This window comes from Phyllobates terribilis, unplaced genomic scaffold (genome assembly GCF_046119375.1).
Source record: "Phyllobates terribilis strain yellow unplaced genomic scaffold, ASM4611937v1 Scaffold_9__5_contigs__length_417890890, whole genome shotgun sequence".
Taxonomy (NCBI): Eukaryota; Metazoa; Chordata; class Amphibia; order Anura; family Dendrobatidae; genus Phyllobates; species Phyllobates terribilis.
This window is the reverse complement of record NW_027362769.1, coordinates 59,489,304-59,506,290: the sequence shown is the minus strand read 5'-3', so window position 1 is coordinate 59,506,290 and position 16,987 is coordinate 59,489,304. Positions and strand designations below refer to the sequence as shown.

Sequence of the window (16,987 nt, the reverse complement as noted above, 5' to 3'; positions counted from 1 at the left end):
CCTTTAACCATTACACCACGCTCAGGATTTTTTCAGCATACAGTTATCTATGCAAATGGAACTTTTACACAAAGAGGTAAATGTCTGTTTGCAATCACAGTGGAGCGCACAAGCTAATATAATGGGAGTTTTCTATTGTACAATGAGTGTGAAAATCATTTTGCTGGCAAAATAATGAAAACAATTCATTATTTTCCAAATGGAACGCAGTGCAGTCTAACAATGTTTAATGACCCACGGCACGCTAGGAAAATCATTATGTGCTTGTAGCACTCTTGTTATATGGAGGCTTCTGAAAGGCAATGCTGGCAGGCAGAAATGCTTGTGTTATGCTATACTATACACTCTTACGTATTCATAGAATTATTAGCGTAACTTGTGTGTACTCTTAGAAGCATTACTGGCACGGCACGCAATGGGGCCATCAATCAAAGGCAGAAACACACATGCCAACCTGTCTTGTTTCATGACAGCAGGTATAAATCAGATGCATTGATGTCCAGGATGTTGACTTTTTCACATATGAGAAAAAGGACATTGCTTATGACTGTCCCACAAAATCCATGAAGGTATATGAAATTCAAAATTATGTGTTAAGTTACGAAACACTCATTATTGTAGATGTCAAAGCATATCCACCCTTCTGCACTGTTTATACAGGCAAGAGAGGATGGAAGTGTATGCCCCTAAATTTGTAGCCTCTAGGAACGTTTAAAGAAAAAAATATCCTGCTGATGAATCTTATATATTTGTACTTTATAGAATGTTATACTGTGTCCATGAGACAAAAAAGGAAGATCAAAAAGATATTTTTCACCTTAGTATGGACTTCCACTATAAATGGAGAGGCCCGGACATCTTTTAAATATTTTAACTTGATAAATTTGCCCCATAATTTTTCTTGTATATAATTAATGTGAAATAAAAAAAAAAGGCACACCAGTCTGAAAATGTGAAAAACGTGTGCTATTTAATAGCCCATCATGGCGATGTTTCGGTTCTGGTTGTTCTTGAGAAAGGTTCTCAACTAGAACCGAAATCAAAAAAGGTTCTCAAGCAGAACCGTAAGGTCGCCATTATGGGCTATAAAGTAGCACAAGTTTTTCACCTTTTCACACTGATGTGCTGCCTCCATTTTTTTCATTTTGTATTGAAGGTTTAGTCTCTGCCTGGGGTTTGGCACCCTGAATTTTTGCTGGTGCTGCTTCTATTTTGCTTTTTCCTGTAATTAATGTGGCTATAATAATTGGATGATACATTTCCTTTCACTGGGCAGAATGTTCTACTTTTGAGGAGGACACGATGGTGAGATAATTCCTCTTAGTTTACTGTAGTATACACAATCAGATTATGCATTTAGCAAATTAAAAGTTAGTAAAATAAAATTTTGTTCCTTTGATAAACCCACTGCAATGGTTCCCGGTAGATGCGAGTCTACATTAACACTTATAGTCTAGGACCGCAGTGCGTCCCACAGGCAGCCTGCATCCTGGAAGTGACCTATTTGCAACTCTCTGTTAGCATGATTCGGACAGCACGGATAACGCACTCATTACATAGCGGTCATCGGCTCATGCTGGCAGCCCTGCGTGTGTGATGTGTGTTTACAGAGCTGAGAAGACACCAGCATATACAGTATTTTTAGCTGAAAGCGATGAGGAGAGCGTCACAGCTATTTCTACAAAGCCTTGTTCGGCATTGACACAACAATTAGTTTGACCTCAATGGGAGCAAATAAATGATATTGAAGTGTGCGACTATATATAATAGACAACAAATTATAGCAGGCATAGGGGTGCCACTAACAGACAGAGAATAGCACACTTCACTTCAAGGAGTCTCATTTTTACCATTCTCAGTAGCAACTCCATAATAATTGAAGATCCTGTTTTTTCCATCTTCCCTTTTACAATTTTGATAAACACACTCCATTCATGAAGAAAAAAAGAAGTAAGAAGAAGAAGTGCAGCCAAGCACAACATGCTTATTTAACGGTCCAAGCTGTTGGAGGTGCACAGGCACACAGGCTAATATGTCTCCACATAGAGGAAAATGCAGGATTCCATATATACTAACATATAGGTTTTAATGCCCTGTTCTTCATGAGGAACCAATCCCATGATGGACAACACAGGTAGTTACTAAACTACATGCCTGTTTTGCCCGGCGCCGATCTCTGCTGGCTCAGAGCGGTTACGGATCAGTGATTCTGATGTAATTGAGGTCTGATTTTTTCCTCGGACCCATAGATATGAATGGCGAAGTGCAATCAGATAAATGGATGCAACTCGTGCATGTTGCCAGTGGTCCGAAGAAAAAAATCGGCCCCATAGAATAACTTGGGGACGAGTGTTATCCTTCAAAATGACGGAAAACACTTGTTCAATTTTTATAGTCGTCTGCACAAGCCCATAAGGATATATGGGGCCCGAAGGTCAGAACCCAAACCAACTAATAACATATATTATCAATAATTTTAGCCTCCAATTATTACTGTCCATGCTTAAATTGGTTGTATAAACCATAAAAGACCTAAAAAATGAATATTCAAATATATGGGATTACTGTGTCCATGAATGTGAAAGCAGGGAAAAAGAAGAAGGACATATAAAAAGCAAGGATGGATTTGGTGTTTGAAGGATTAGCCTTTTACATTAAACATAAATGACTACATGATATTATAAAAAGACCACATTTATTGGAAAAGACCTTGAGACGTTTAAGGCTAAGAATAAGGAATATGACAAGGAAGAATTGGCACAATCACCGGCATAATAATGACCGTGCCATTGAAAGGCATCTGAAAAGCTGAACACCCAAAAAGAAGACAGGACATTTTGAAGAAAAACTATTCATGTGCTGTAAGAATGGATTAGATGGTAAAAGGAATGGTAATAGACCTGCGGCTCCGCGTCCTGATTACATTTGCCAAGTATACAAAACGGACACGTCTCAGTAATAATAAATCAGAAGATATGACGTTCTAAGCAGCCTTTTATAAAATCCCACTGTCCAGACCTTCTAATAATTGGCTTCAACTCAGGCTGTGCGGAAATCAATTTTAGACTTGTATAGACCTCCATTCATTGTTATTAAATGTCTAGAATGACTCATGATAACAGGGACATGTATTCGAAGGGCAGTTACAAGATAATTTACTGCTCAGCTAGGTAATTCTTACAGGTTTACAATGACAATGGTCCTCTGGAAATCCTATAACAATGCCGAGGATAATAATGTATATTTGCTACAAAGGCTCGGCAGGAAAACTCACAAAAACACCCCTTATGTTATGCAGACTTTCCTTATAGCTCCTTATATAGGAGCACACAGTATATGCTATTTGCTGCGGTTACTACTATAGGGTAGTGTGTATTAGGACACGCTGAGTATTTGGTGAGTTTTTTACCTCAGTATTTGTAGCCAAAACCAGGAGTGGAACAATCAGAGGAAAGTATAATAGAAACACGTCACCACTTCTGTATTTATCACCCACTCCTGGTTTTGCCTTACAAATACTGATATAAAAAACTCGAAAAAATACTAAATGTGTGCAAATGGCTTAATGCTGTTTATTTCCCAGCACAACCACCAGATAAGACCACGTTCACACGCTGAGCATTTGGTGAGTTTTTTACCTCAGTATTTGTAAGCCAAAACAGGAGTGGGTGATAAAGACAGAAGTGGTGATGAGTTTCTATTATACTTTTTCGTTGATTGTTCCACTCCTGATTTTGGCTACAAATACTGAGGGTAAAAAACTCACCAAATACTGAACGTGTGAACATGGCCTTACTATTAGGCCGGGCTGACATCGCGATTTACCCTGAAAAATAGGATTTGGGCATATGCACTGATGTGGGCATTGACTGTCTAAGATGCAGCCGACAACTTCTTGTAGGCCACCTAAAATTGGTGTATATGGATGAAAATGATGTCCAACAGAGCACACAGTGACTCCGCCTGCATCATTACAGTTAATGTTAGCACATAAATCTGAAGCTTTGCAAAATTGGATTCAGATACAAGTCCAGACAGAGCCACTGATATGAGGGTAAAACACAATATGAACAAAGCCTTACTCATGGTCACATGGTAATATTAGGCTATGTTCACACAGCGATTTTGAGGATTTTATAAACCAGCGTAAACTGCTTCAGGAGATTCTTATGTTTGGGAAATGTTATTCTTTCCTGAAGCATTTCTTCTAGTCTTGAAGAATTGAAGTAAAGTTTTTACCTCAAAGTTTTTTTTGCAGTGCCTAGATAGGAGCGGATTTCATCAAGATCCACTTTAAAGTAGTGACATGCACTTTTTTTATTCTATCAGGTGGTTTTTCAAAACCTCCTTCAAAAAATGCTCAGAAAAACTCTTCAATTGAACAGCAAAGTGGATTTCCCATAGAAATGTATAGGAAGAGTTTTCCAAGTGTTTCTAAAGTGGTTTATGAGAATGATTTGGGGGCAGATCTGCTTCAAAAAAGTCAATGTTAACCCTACATTGAAAAAAAGAGCTTGAAGGGAAGTAAGAATAAGAGTTCTAAGAAAAGATTCACCTTAACGGTGAGCAAGTATTAAGTAAAAGAGATATGAGGAGAGCTGACATATTCTCTGAAAAAAGATTTATTGTGAGGGACAAAGTAGATGTTTAAGTCATTCATGGGGTAAGTACAAAAGGGACAGATGCGCTGAGGATTCTCCATCCAGAGAAGTAGGAGGAAAATGCTCATTGTGTTATAGTAGCAGCAAAGTGGTGATTCTAACAAATCTTATCCCCACACTGCAAAAAATATCTACTTGTAAACTGACAAGTGGAGCAGATTTAAAATCCTACAAAATGTTAATTCATGTTGTGGAATGGTTGAGGATTTGTTGCAAATTTTCCCGACCAAGTTCAATGGGGAAAATAAAATCTGCAACAAAACCTAAGGCTATATTCACATGCAGCATTTTTGTTGCTTTTTGTTTCTGCAGCCAAAACCTGCTCTCTTGACAGGAAAAATGCTGTGTTCAAAAGGCAAATTTTTCTGCATCTTTGAGGTGTTTTGTACTTGTTTTTTGGGTGCAGATTACATATGTGCTTTGTCTACAGTACATGTCTAATAAAATTAGTTTTATTCACCAAAAATGCTGCAAAAATGCAGCAAAAACGCCACTGCATTTTTTCCAGTGGTTTTTTCCTTTTCTCATTGCTTTCTATGGGTGAAAAAAATGCTGTAAAAACGCAGAAAGAACTGATATGCTTCAGATTTCAAAAACACTGAAGCTAATCAATTAGGAAAAAAACAATAACACTGTGCATGAGATTTCTGAAATCTCATAGCTGGTTGTGTAAAAAGCCGAATAGTTGCGGATTTTGCTGCAGGTTACCTGTGTAACCACATGTATCCACATCAAAATCCACAAGTTGCAAAAAAAAAATTGTTACGTTTTAAAAGTTAAAAAGTCATTATATTCACTACCTATCACTTCAGGTCCCCTGTCAGACTCTATATCACCTGGACTAGTCTCATGCAATGACTTCTAGTCCCATGTGACAGCTCAAGGCTATTGGAGGCTACACTGGTCTCATGGGATGAAACACTAATTTGTACCTGGACCATTAGGGCATTAGTCAATGAAGAGTCTGATAGGGAATGTATATTGTGAGTCCCAGTGGGGACAGTGATGATGATGTCTGTAAAGCGCTGCAGAATATCATGGCGCTATATAAGTGACTAAAATAAGAAAATAAATAAATCCCTGGTAGAATGTTAAATAATCAGAGAAAAATCATTGCAACTATTTCAGACACGGGAAACAATTACACAGCAGGGAACTGAAATGTATTCATTAATTGTCAAAAGAATTTTTCTTACTCAAGACAGATATGCATTGATTTTTCGGCGGAGATCAGTAATGGAACAGCTGCAGACTGTACCTTTCAATTTTCAGCTGTCATTACTGGGTTTTCTGTCAGTGACCTCAATATCCTCGGTTTACTTTGAAGATCAATATCAGATACATAAAAACTCAGATTTATTAGATTCTTGTTGTGAATTTATACATTATTATTTGGAAACTAGACTAAATAGGGCTAAGACAATTTGTTCACATCTCTGCTACTACAGGTTTCTCTTACAGGGAATCTATTACCATGAAAATGCAGTCCAATCTGCAGGCCCCATGTTATAGAGCAGGGGGAGCGGAGTAGATTGATATATAGCTTTGTGAGAAAAGATTCAGTAAAACCTGTGATTTCATAATTTAATCCTCTGCTCTTTCTGGGATTTTGGGTCCAGTGGGCGGTCCTATCCAACAGCTTTCTTGGTATAAGTGTGCATACAGAGATGGTTGTCAGTCACTGATAGGACCACTCCTTGGACCCAAAATCTCAGAAATAGCAGAGGATGAAATGAATAAAACACAGGTTATACTGAATCATTTCTCACAAAACTATATATCAATCTAACATTCGCCCCCCGCTCTATAACCTCCTGCCTGCAGATTGGACCGCATTTTCATGGTGACAGGTTCCCTTTAAACGCTGTTTGACAATTTAAAGAAGTTGTCCAGTGCTTTAATACTAATGACCCATCACAAGGGTAGTTCTTCAAAATCTTATTGGTGGGAGTTCAATGCTGGGCACCGCCACCGATCTGCAATTCTCTAGGCACTACAGCTTATCTCCTGTTAATGCAGGGATGTAAAACTCAAATACACAGAGGGACAAATTTAAAAACTTAGACAAAGTTGCGTGTCAACCTTGATATTTATTAAAAAAAAATGTCTACAACTGAGGACATTTTTCCTTATCATCAAATATAACAATAAACCTTTTTATATGGACACAAACTTAAATGGGTTGTCCCACAAACAAAATACATTTTAATTAATAGATCTTAAAAGTCAGATCATATAATCAAAGTATTAGGCATTTGCTCGCGAGCAGGGGAGTACATAGAAATCATCCCATATGGGGTCCCATAGCAGAAGTTCTAATTGCCCCTCCCCCCCCCCACCAAAAACATAATATTTGGTAGGGTCACAGAAAAGCATATCTCACAACTTTGCAGCCATACAAAGTAACTTTCCTCCTACTGAAGCCCCTAGATTTTCCCTTTCATTGCGCTAATAAAGTATGATGCCACCAAAGTATGATACTCCCACAGTGAGTTCCTCCACAGTACCCTCCACACGCACAGCATGATGACCCTACTGTACCCCCCTCAATCTCCACCCCCGGCAAAGTATGGTGACCCCAAAACAGTATGATGCCAAAACTGTGATCCCCACACAGCCCTCCACACAGAATAATAGGCCCCACATAGTCCTCCATACAGAATAATAGCCCCACATAGTAATCCATGCAGAATAATGGCCCCACATTGCCTTCTATACAGAAAAATGGGCCCCACATAGAGCTCCATACAGTATAATGGGCCCCACATAGTTCTCCATACAGAATCATGGGCCCCACATAGAGTTTCATATAGTATAATGGGCCCCACATAGTCCTCCATACAGAATAATGACCCCTCATAGTCCTCCATACAGTATAATGGGCCCCACATTAAAAAAAAAAAAAAAAAAAAAAAATACTCCCTTCTCCTTGTTTCCCCGTTGCTCTGGTCTCGGCATCGAGCTCTCTGAAGCTCTTCACTGCTCAGAACAGTGGGCGCAAAAGAATGACGTCACGCCCGCTGCGCTGAGGCGTCAGACGCAGAGAGATGAGCAGACGGCTCCCTCTTCCATCATTGCGTTCAAATGTATCGGCATCCAGGATGCCGATACAGTTGCATATGGAAGTAGGTGGGAAGCTGCACTGAACTGTTTAGCAATGCCATGATGCACTGAGCTCCTGCGCTTGGTTTGAACAGTCATTCTGTGCTGACAGAGTCCCTTTAATGCAGATAAGAAAACACTAGGCTCTGTTCCAGTTGTGTTTGGAGTTTCCACTTGATACATTTGCTGAAAAAGTTCCAGTTTAGAGATGAGTGGATGGACCCCCTCATCTCTAGTTCTGTTGAGTATAGTGAAACTTTATTTAACCCTTTCACGACATTTGATGTAAGTTTACGTCATGGTCGGGAAGGGGTTCCCGCAAAATAACGTAAATTTACATCATGGTGATCATATGATCGCCCTCAGAGCTCGGCGTAAGTTATATCCGAGCTCCGGTTGTCACGGCCAGGAGCGATTCCCGCACTGCCCAGAGCCATTTAACCCCCTAAATGCCATGATTGATAGCGATCGAAGCATTTAAAAGGCTGTCATGACGACCTCCTGGTCTGCCAGCTATGGAGGCCTGTTTAGGCCATGCTCGGAGCATGGTCTAGGAAGCTTCTGTCAGTGCAGCACTGACAGGTATAAATCATTATACCAGAGATCAGAGTAATAAAAGTCCATAGAAAAAAAGTTTAAATAAAGTTTAAAAAAAAATTGTAAAAATACTTAAAAAAATGTAATAAAATAAATAAAAATGAAAAAAAAATTAAATAGGTATATTTATGGTATGTAAAAGGAAAATAAAATAAAACAGCGTCCAGAATGACCTGACCTATAAAACTGTCACACTATTAAACCCATTCAGTGAACGCCGTAAAAAAATAACATAAAAAGTGGCAAGAAAACCTATGCTTTTTCTTCATACCGCCAAAAAACATGGAATAAAAAGCGTTCAAAAAGTCGAATAGAAATAAAAATGATATAATTGAAAATGTCATCTTGTCACGCAAAAAAACAAGCCACCATACAGCTCCATCAGCGGAGAAATAAAAAAGTTATAGCTCTCAGAATATTATTTTTTTTATAAAATAGTTTTTATTGTGTAAAAGAAATCAGATTCTTTCTCCTCTTGGGCTGATCATTCATTTTCTAAAATTCTCAATTCACAGTTAAAATCTGTATTCAGTGAAGACAGATATTTACATTCCTGAGCTAAAAGTTGACAGTTGCTACTGATAAATTCTAGTTCTAGTCCAGGACAGGGGGGGGGGGGGAGGATAGCTCTGACTCTAGCCCTCCTGCCTGCTACATAAAATCTTATAAGCAGCAACAGTCAATTCCCATACAGATTTTACCTGTGAATTGGGAATTTTGAGACTAAATGATCAGTCCAGGAGGAGAAAGAAGCAGATTTCTCTGATGAAATATATTACAAAGTTGCTTATTTTCACGTGTACTGTTGATTTACTAAATAAAAATTAAAACGACAGTTACTCTTTAGTAGTGTTGAGCGAATTTGTTCGGCACTTCAAATTCAGGTTCGTGTTCAGGATTCCGGCTTATTTGCGCCAAAAAAATTGGCTTCGCCCATGAACATCCCTGATTTGCCACGCTGCCACGCAGATGTTATCAGTCCGTGAAAATCAGGCAGCACAGTGATTTCCAATTTTTTGTATTGACTTGCATTGCCGATTTTGATCGACGCTTGGATCAAAATAGGATATGTTTCCGCGATTTTCCATGTACCTCTCAGTTCGCAAAAAAAAAAAATCACATGTGAATGACCCCATAGATTATTAAAGGTAAGTATGCTATTTGTGAAAAACATGGATAGCAATTGTACGTGACATTCAGACATCTGGATAAGCCCTCCTCCTATCTGTCAGTGAAAAAAGGACAACACATGGATGGTATCCGAGTGCGGTCCAATTTTTTTTCACCCATAGACTTGCATTGCTGATTTTGATGTGACAGTCGGATCAATATCAGACATGTCTCCACGATTTTTGCACGAACCACTCGGTTCAAGGAAAACATCTGACATGTGAACACAGTCCTATAGATTAGCACTGGTACCAGTGCTAGCAGTGAAAGAAAAAGCATTTGTACAAGAAAAACTGTGTCAATGAGCCCTTAGCGTATGTGTCCATGCTTATTTGGTGAAATTCATTCCTACATAAGCTTACGACAACTGCAAAATATCGATGTAAGATGTAAGTGATGTTAAACAGATGTAAGTGATGTTAAGTATATTATAGGTCAGTACCAACCGTTTCATAGGAGCTGAGCAGCTTTTTCTGCACATCTGGTATTGTTCCTACCGATTCCAGATAAGGGTAACTGTCTTTCATGATGAGGTTCACAGATGGAGTGCTGTCACTATTCACAAGCCGTGATGCGAGGGACAGCATACACTGTTTGAGGCTGGAGCTGGTAGGGAGTCCACAGAGCTCCTTTAGGGTCACCAGAGCATTCTAAAGTAGAAGAAATAAGAAACACAATCAACACAAGAGCAAACACCACCACACTCTACTTAACCCTGAAGAACCATTGTTTTTGTCTACTATAAACCGAGTCTTCTTAGTGTTAAGAAAAATTTTGATAGTCATTTAAATGGGTCGCCCTGCCTTAGGGTACAAGTTTGCAGTCACTATGTAGATTCTCTAGTGTCTGCGACAGAAGCAGCGGATACGTTACTGGGAGTATGTAGTTTGCATACATGCTGTCACACGCTGACTAGACTTGTCCAGCCTCGCTCAATCCAAGTGCACTGAGCAAGGATGGACACGTCTAGTCGGAATGTGGCCGGAAGTATGCAAATCAGACAATTGCGGTCACATCACCGCCTGCTCCCAGCACTGAAGAATCCTCAGAGCACACAATTCGAGTGCTGTAAGGATTCACAAGTCTGCAGTCATATAGAGTGACTGCAGACTTGTACCCTAGGCTCAGCAATCCTTTTAATTAGAGTATTATTTACTTGAAGGGTTTGGCCAAGTTCTCTTAATTATTTGTTTCATGTTTTGGAATTGTCAAAATGAAACTCCTCTAATTCAGAGTGATTACTCAGCCTGTGGAGCAATCCAATGATTTTCCGATGAACCCACACTATAAAGCTTTAGGAATTAAAGGGGTTGGTCCCTTCATCTTTATTTTACTAAATGCTGTGGGACATTTTGTGGCACTTACGATTATATAAGTATTACAGGTTCTCCTCCTGCACTTGTTAGTTTCGCCTTCCTCACAGACTGCACAGCGCTCCTGTCCTATAAATGACTGCTGGTAGAGAAGCAGTGACCACAGCCGTCCATCAGACTCAAACAATTCAAAACAGCTTTCCCATGATAAGGCTCATGGGCAGCTCTGGTCACAGCCCAGAGAACTGTGCTGTCCGTGAGCAAGGCGGCACTAACATGTGCCAAGTAATACTTATATATTAGCAAGTGCCATAACATATTTGGTAAAATAAAGCTAAAGTGACCAACCCCTTTAATTATTGAAGCAACAGTGTGTGCTCATCATCAACTCCCCACATCTCAGCATGTGTATCACTGGATTCCTCCCAAAGATGAAGGGAGTGGGTTTTGAGTGATTACCTTATATTAGGGAATTGCTATTTAAACAATTTTGAAGGGTGAAACTAGAACTAAAGTTATGCAGGTTTGGTTGTAGAGTGGATTTACTCTATATCTCACCTGGTTTCATTCTTAAATAACATATCTCACCAATCTAGTCCTCATTTATAGTAGCTCATCAAGCCAACATCATTAGAGAACAACCCAAAAAGTTAGATACAAAAAGTACATATCCGGGTGCCATATCTAAGATTTTGGCCCGCACTGGTTTACATAAGAACATACATTAAAGAACACTGGTCACCACGTCCAGAGTTGCCAGATTTTGCTCTTATTTCATTTTTGCTGCTCCTCTTAAGTATTCAGTTTTTTCTTATTCTAAATCCGCCATGCAGTTCCATGGGCCTTTTTAATTAGTGCACACAATATGCTAATTTTTATGGTCTTTAACAAGCAGGGCATTGCCCACAGGATTCACTGGGGGCGTGTCTTTAGGCTGCTCTGCATAATTACACTATAAGCACCGCCCCCTTGTGAAAGGCCATAAAAATTAGCTTATTGGCTGCACAAAGTAAAAAATCTGATACCATATGGCAGATTTAAAAAAAAGAAAGGTGAAAACAATTAAATAAAGAATACTGTGGAGAAGCAAGTAAAAAAAATAGAGTAAAAACTGGCTACTTTTAAGCAGGTGACATGTCCCCTTTTATGAAATATGTATTTAGACTGAGTTTACTATTTCTAACTGTTAAGACTAAAATTGGTAGTTTATTTCATTGCTTTTTCATACTAATTGTTTTGCTCACTGCAGAGGCAGCGAGATTGGCTTAATGGCTTGATTATTAAAACTGGTATTATTAATGATGATGCTTACATCTCTGGCACAATTATATTTTGATATGCTGCTAATAAAATCATCTGCATTCAAAGTTTATTTTAAATGGATCAATGAGGAAAATATGGTGAAATGTAACACATCTTTGAAAAGTATTTTTGAGTATATATTTTTAAGAGAATCCATCATCAGGTAATTACTATATAATATGAGAAAGAGCAACATAATGTAGGGGAATAAGCCCTGATTCCAGTCATGTGTATTCGTCTGCTTAGTGCAGTTTTAATAAAATTACTATTTTACCTCCTGCAGATCCAGCAGTGCTCTTAATGCTGAGCTTTGTTTAACCCCACCCACACCGCTGGTTAAAAGTTTTCTGTGTACAAAGTGCATAGGCAGAAAACTGCCAATCAGTGGTGAAGGCAGGGTTACAGAGAGCAGGAGGTCTACATTGTATGAAACAATTAATCCTCTAGTAATAATCTGCTGATAAAACACTGATTTTATTGAAACAACAAGCAGCCCAGTAAGTGACACATTACTAGAATCAGGGTCTCTGCCCCTACATTATGCTGCTCTCAGATTAAATAGCAAAAGCCTACTGATAGATTCTACAATAGGTATATTCCCATTAACTGTATTGGTAAAGCTGTCATTGTCTTTAAAGGGCTTACATGAGCTAAAAAAGCATGGCTGAATGAGGAGTGGTCATAAGTGCATGTGGGTCAAGAATCATCCATTATAACCTAGACTAGATGAAAGATCCTGAGAAAACCAAAGCCAGGAATCCCATAACAAGAAAAAGCATGAGAATAATTGAGATTGTTCTTAGAGGTTTTTCTTGTTGTTTTAATAGACAATGAAAAATGATCTAAGGTACAAAAAGTGGTCAAATGAGAAAATAATCCCCCGCCATACCAATCAGGGATGTAAAGATCGCGGTCGCAGAGGGTATGATCATGACTGGGCCCGTGCCGGAGGGGGGGGCCTGCCGTAGTCAGCACCTACTTCAGCTGAATATGTGTCCGAGCTCTGCTCTCCTCCTGGCACTTATAATCATAGAAGATGCAGAGTGGTGTATGTAATGACACACAACTCTGCTCTCCTCCCTAGGTCACACAGATCTCAATGCCGTCACTTACTGTGATTACAAGTGTGGGGGAGGGGGAAGAGCAGAGCTGTGTTCGATTACATACACTTCTCTTTATTATCTGCGATTAGAAGTGCCGGGGGAAGAGCAGATCTGTGTGTCTGGGATAGATGCAGAGTGGTGTATGTAATGACACACAGCTCTGCTCTCCTCCCTAGGTCACACAGATCTCAATGCCGGCACATACTGTGATTACAAGTGTGGGGGTGGGGGGAGAGCAGAGCTGTGTTCCATTATATACACTTCTCTTCAATATCTGTGATTAGAAGTTCAGAGAGTAGAGGAGATCTGTGTGTCTGGCATACATGCAGAGTGGTGTATGTAATGACACACAGCTCTGCTCTCCTCCCTAGGTCACACAGATCTCAATGCCGTCACTTACTGTGATTACAAGTGTGTGAGGGGGGGGAGCAGAGCTGTGTTCCTTTACATACACTTCTCTTTATTATTTGCGATTAGAAGTGCCGGGGGAAGAGCAGATCTGTGTGTCTGGGATAGATGCAGAGTGGTGTATGTAATAACACACAGCTCTGCTCTCCTCCCTAGGTCACACAGATCTCAATGCCGACACATACTGTGATTACAAGTGTGGGGGTGGGGGGAGAGCAGAGCTGTGTTCCATTATATACACTTCTCTTCAATATCTGTGATTAGAAGTTCCGAGAGTAGAGGAGATCTGTGTGTCTGGGATAGATACAGAGTGGTGTATGTAATGACACACAGCTCTGCTCTACTGCACCTGCACTTGCAATCACACTAGTTGCTGGCAGTGAGATCAGTGTGACCTAGATAGACACTAGTCTTACCATATCTCACTCAAGAAGCCAGTTTTAATATCTTTCTTTTTTTTAGCTTTTATGTGCATGACATTGCTTATGATTGAGAAGAATCTCTGCTAACGCTCACTTGCGTATAGTGGAAATTAGTAAATAAACTTTACAAGATTTACAAGCTAGTATCTACGCAACGGAGATGAGATATAAAAAAACTATGTTTTATTCAGATTTTCAGCCACTTTATCATGGTATGGCAAGCTTAGCATGTAAAAATGGTGAAAGGTCCTTTTTAATGAATAATCAAACAAATTAGCTAAGCACAATAAGCGTTGCTTACCTGCATGTTTTCTCTGACATCAGTGGCTTCCCTCAGAGGATGAACAGCAAGTTTAAAGATATCATCCAAAACCTTAAGGCCAGTGTTTCTTAGCATTGTGTACTCCCTGGCTTTTTTCCCTATCCGTGCAGATAATCCACGCTTTTGAGCCTTTCCTCCTCCAGCTCTGCTGGTAATTGCAATGTGAACAAACAGTTTAGCATGCTCCATCGTGTCTCCGACAAAAGAGCGTAGGGGCACATGTCTATATCCGGGCTGTAAGCACTCAATGGGTGTAGTATACTGGCCAATAAATTCATCCCCAATATAGTCATCATCAAGGACCATAAAACGCACCATGGCTAACTCTGGGAGGTTTACCTGAAATTCAAAGCTTTCATCAAAAATTGGGTTGTCACCATTTTGTTGCATTGTTTTAGTCCTTTGTTCTGCACAATCAGCAGGGATGCCATGAATTTCAATACATACATATGGGTCAATTACATCCCCTTTTGCACATGCTCCTTTTGGCTTAGGGAAATTCTGTCCACTGATGATTTTAATGTGAAGAACCTGAGGGGATACACCAGGAACAACACCTTTAGTGTTCGCACTAAAATACGACACTTGATCGCGCATGATGGATGGTCGAAGGATATACCCACAGCCACCATTCTGAAGGAACCAGCCGATGTTGAGATCCATCATTGGACCTGGAGTCTGAAAATTCATAGCCACAATCTGACTACCACAATTCCAATAATCCTGTGGATTCATATTACTTGAGTCTATTCTCATTGGACTTGGATAAACCCTTGTTAAAAACTTTTTATTGTAGTTTACAAAGTCTTCTGGATACTCGTTAGCAATCCGACTAGCTTGGCTCTCACTAAAAGAACATATTTCACCATAACTTTGGTTTTTCATGGTGACGTCAAAATCTTTGTACTGCACCGATTTGCAAATTGATACTAAATCCGATAGTTCTCTACAAAGTTTGATCAATCTCTGTTCTCCAAAATAATCTTCTGATATTCTTCGAGACATTTCAGCCTCCTCATCTTCATCGGTTACTTCTCCTTCTAAGTGTTCAAAATCAGATGGCAGCTTTTTACCTTTTACAATAATCCTTTTCTTAAGTTTTTCAGGAGATGGAAGGTAGGAATCTGCTGGCAAAGACTTTTCTGTGTAGAGTTTACTCCCAAAGATCTTCTTTATATGTTGCACCATTACCTTTTGCTGTTGTATAGAGCAGTGGTTGCCAATGCAAAGTATAAGAGGATACTCAGAGGAGATGAAGGCATATTTGTTAATTACTTCAATAACGTTACGAAAGGCTAATGGTGAGGTCATGCTATTTCGATTGCAAATGATTGGCTCGTTATCTGGTCCATCACTGACATCAAGCTCAATGCTTCTACAAGCCATTTTCAGTGCCCTTACATATCCATTAATATCTGCTGGACCCCTAAATTGGTCTTCAATTAAGTATGTGTTGTGGGAGGCGTTGATATAATAGTGCGACAATGGTTGTGTCATATCCTGGCTAACCTTTTTATGAACAGGATCAAATATATCACATTCCTGGGACAAAAGATATTTCGTAAAACCATCAATGGTAAGAAAACCCTTCAAGCATCCTTCTTGAGTAAGCTCATACTTTTGTATTATGTCCAAGCACATATCTTCTGTTACCTGAGTCATCCCTTGCTCAGACTCTAAGAACAATAGTAGATCATTTGCATCTAGATACTCTTTATTTTTGGAAATTTGTACAAGAAGAAAATACACTTCGGGCCTTGTACATAGTTCACTAAACGCTTCACAGAATTCTTCTTTGGTCACTCTGGTGGTAAGTTTTTCTTTGCTCTTCTGGATTTCTTTAAACTTTAACCTAACCTTTGTTTCTTTAATAGCAGGAGAGAGCTGTTTGATCAGTTCAACTGCTGTATCTTCTAACATAATGCCATTCCCATCTACATCTGCGGCATCAAAGACAGATTTTAACCAGGTAAATCTAGGTGTATTCTGCCCACCTTCTACCAAATCCAGAGGTTGTTTACTATGAGAGACTAAGTATCTTAGACCTGAGACCCAAATATTGGCCACATCAGCTGAATTAGCCACCAGATCTAAAGACTCATAATTCTCTCCATGAATTATTGAAAATGCACTGTCCTCACAAATTTGGTCTGCCAGTCCATTGTTCCTGAATGTTTCTGTGTTTTTGCCAAGTCGTATTTCTTTGATGGCAGAAATGTCCAACTTCGCCTTTTCGGCATCTTTTTTCGAAGGCTCCCAACGTAAAGCCTGCAAATCAGTGTCAAGTGTGAAAAAACGACTGTAGATACGAGAGTTTGGGCGCACTTTCTTTAATTCACATCCTCCTTGCATAAAACTGATGCAATCGCTGGCGCTGCTTATTTTCTTCTCTGATGGCATGCTGCTAAAAGATACCGTTTTCTTTCTGCCAGGTTTCTGGTTTGCAGGATCCTACAGGAAAAAAAAAATTCTATAAGAATCAAAAATGTTGAGTTGATACAGTCACCAAATATTGTACCCCATGCAGTAGTGTAACGTGAAGGGGCAGTTTTTTGTGGGAGGGACACTCAGTGGCATCATTACTTTT

At 39.4% G+C, this 16,987-nt stretch overlaps 1 protein-coding gene across 2 annotated transcripts in view; it reads right to left on the bottom strand.

Annotated features, from left to right (window-relative positions):
- PLCL1 (phospholipase C like 1 (inactive)) overlaps positions 1-16,987 on the bottom strand; it is a 397,791-nt gene that overhangs the window by 110,619 nt on the left and 270,185 nt on the right. For both annotated transcript variants that reach the window (XM_073646527.1, XM_073646528.1), the window contains exons 2-3: positions 14,380-16,851; positions 9,977-10,180 (exon numbers count right to left, since the gene is read on the bottom strand). In XM_073646527.1, the coding sequence (XP_073502628.1) occupies positions 9,977-10,180; positions 14,380-16,851 (2,676 nt within the window). The remainder of the gene's footprint in view (positions 1-9,976; positions 10,181-14,379; positions 16,852-16,987) is intronic.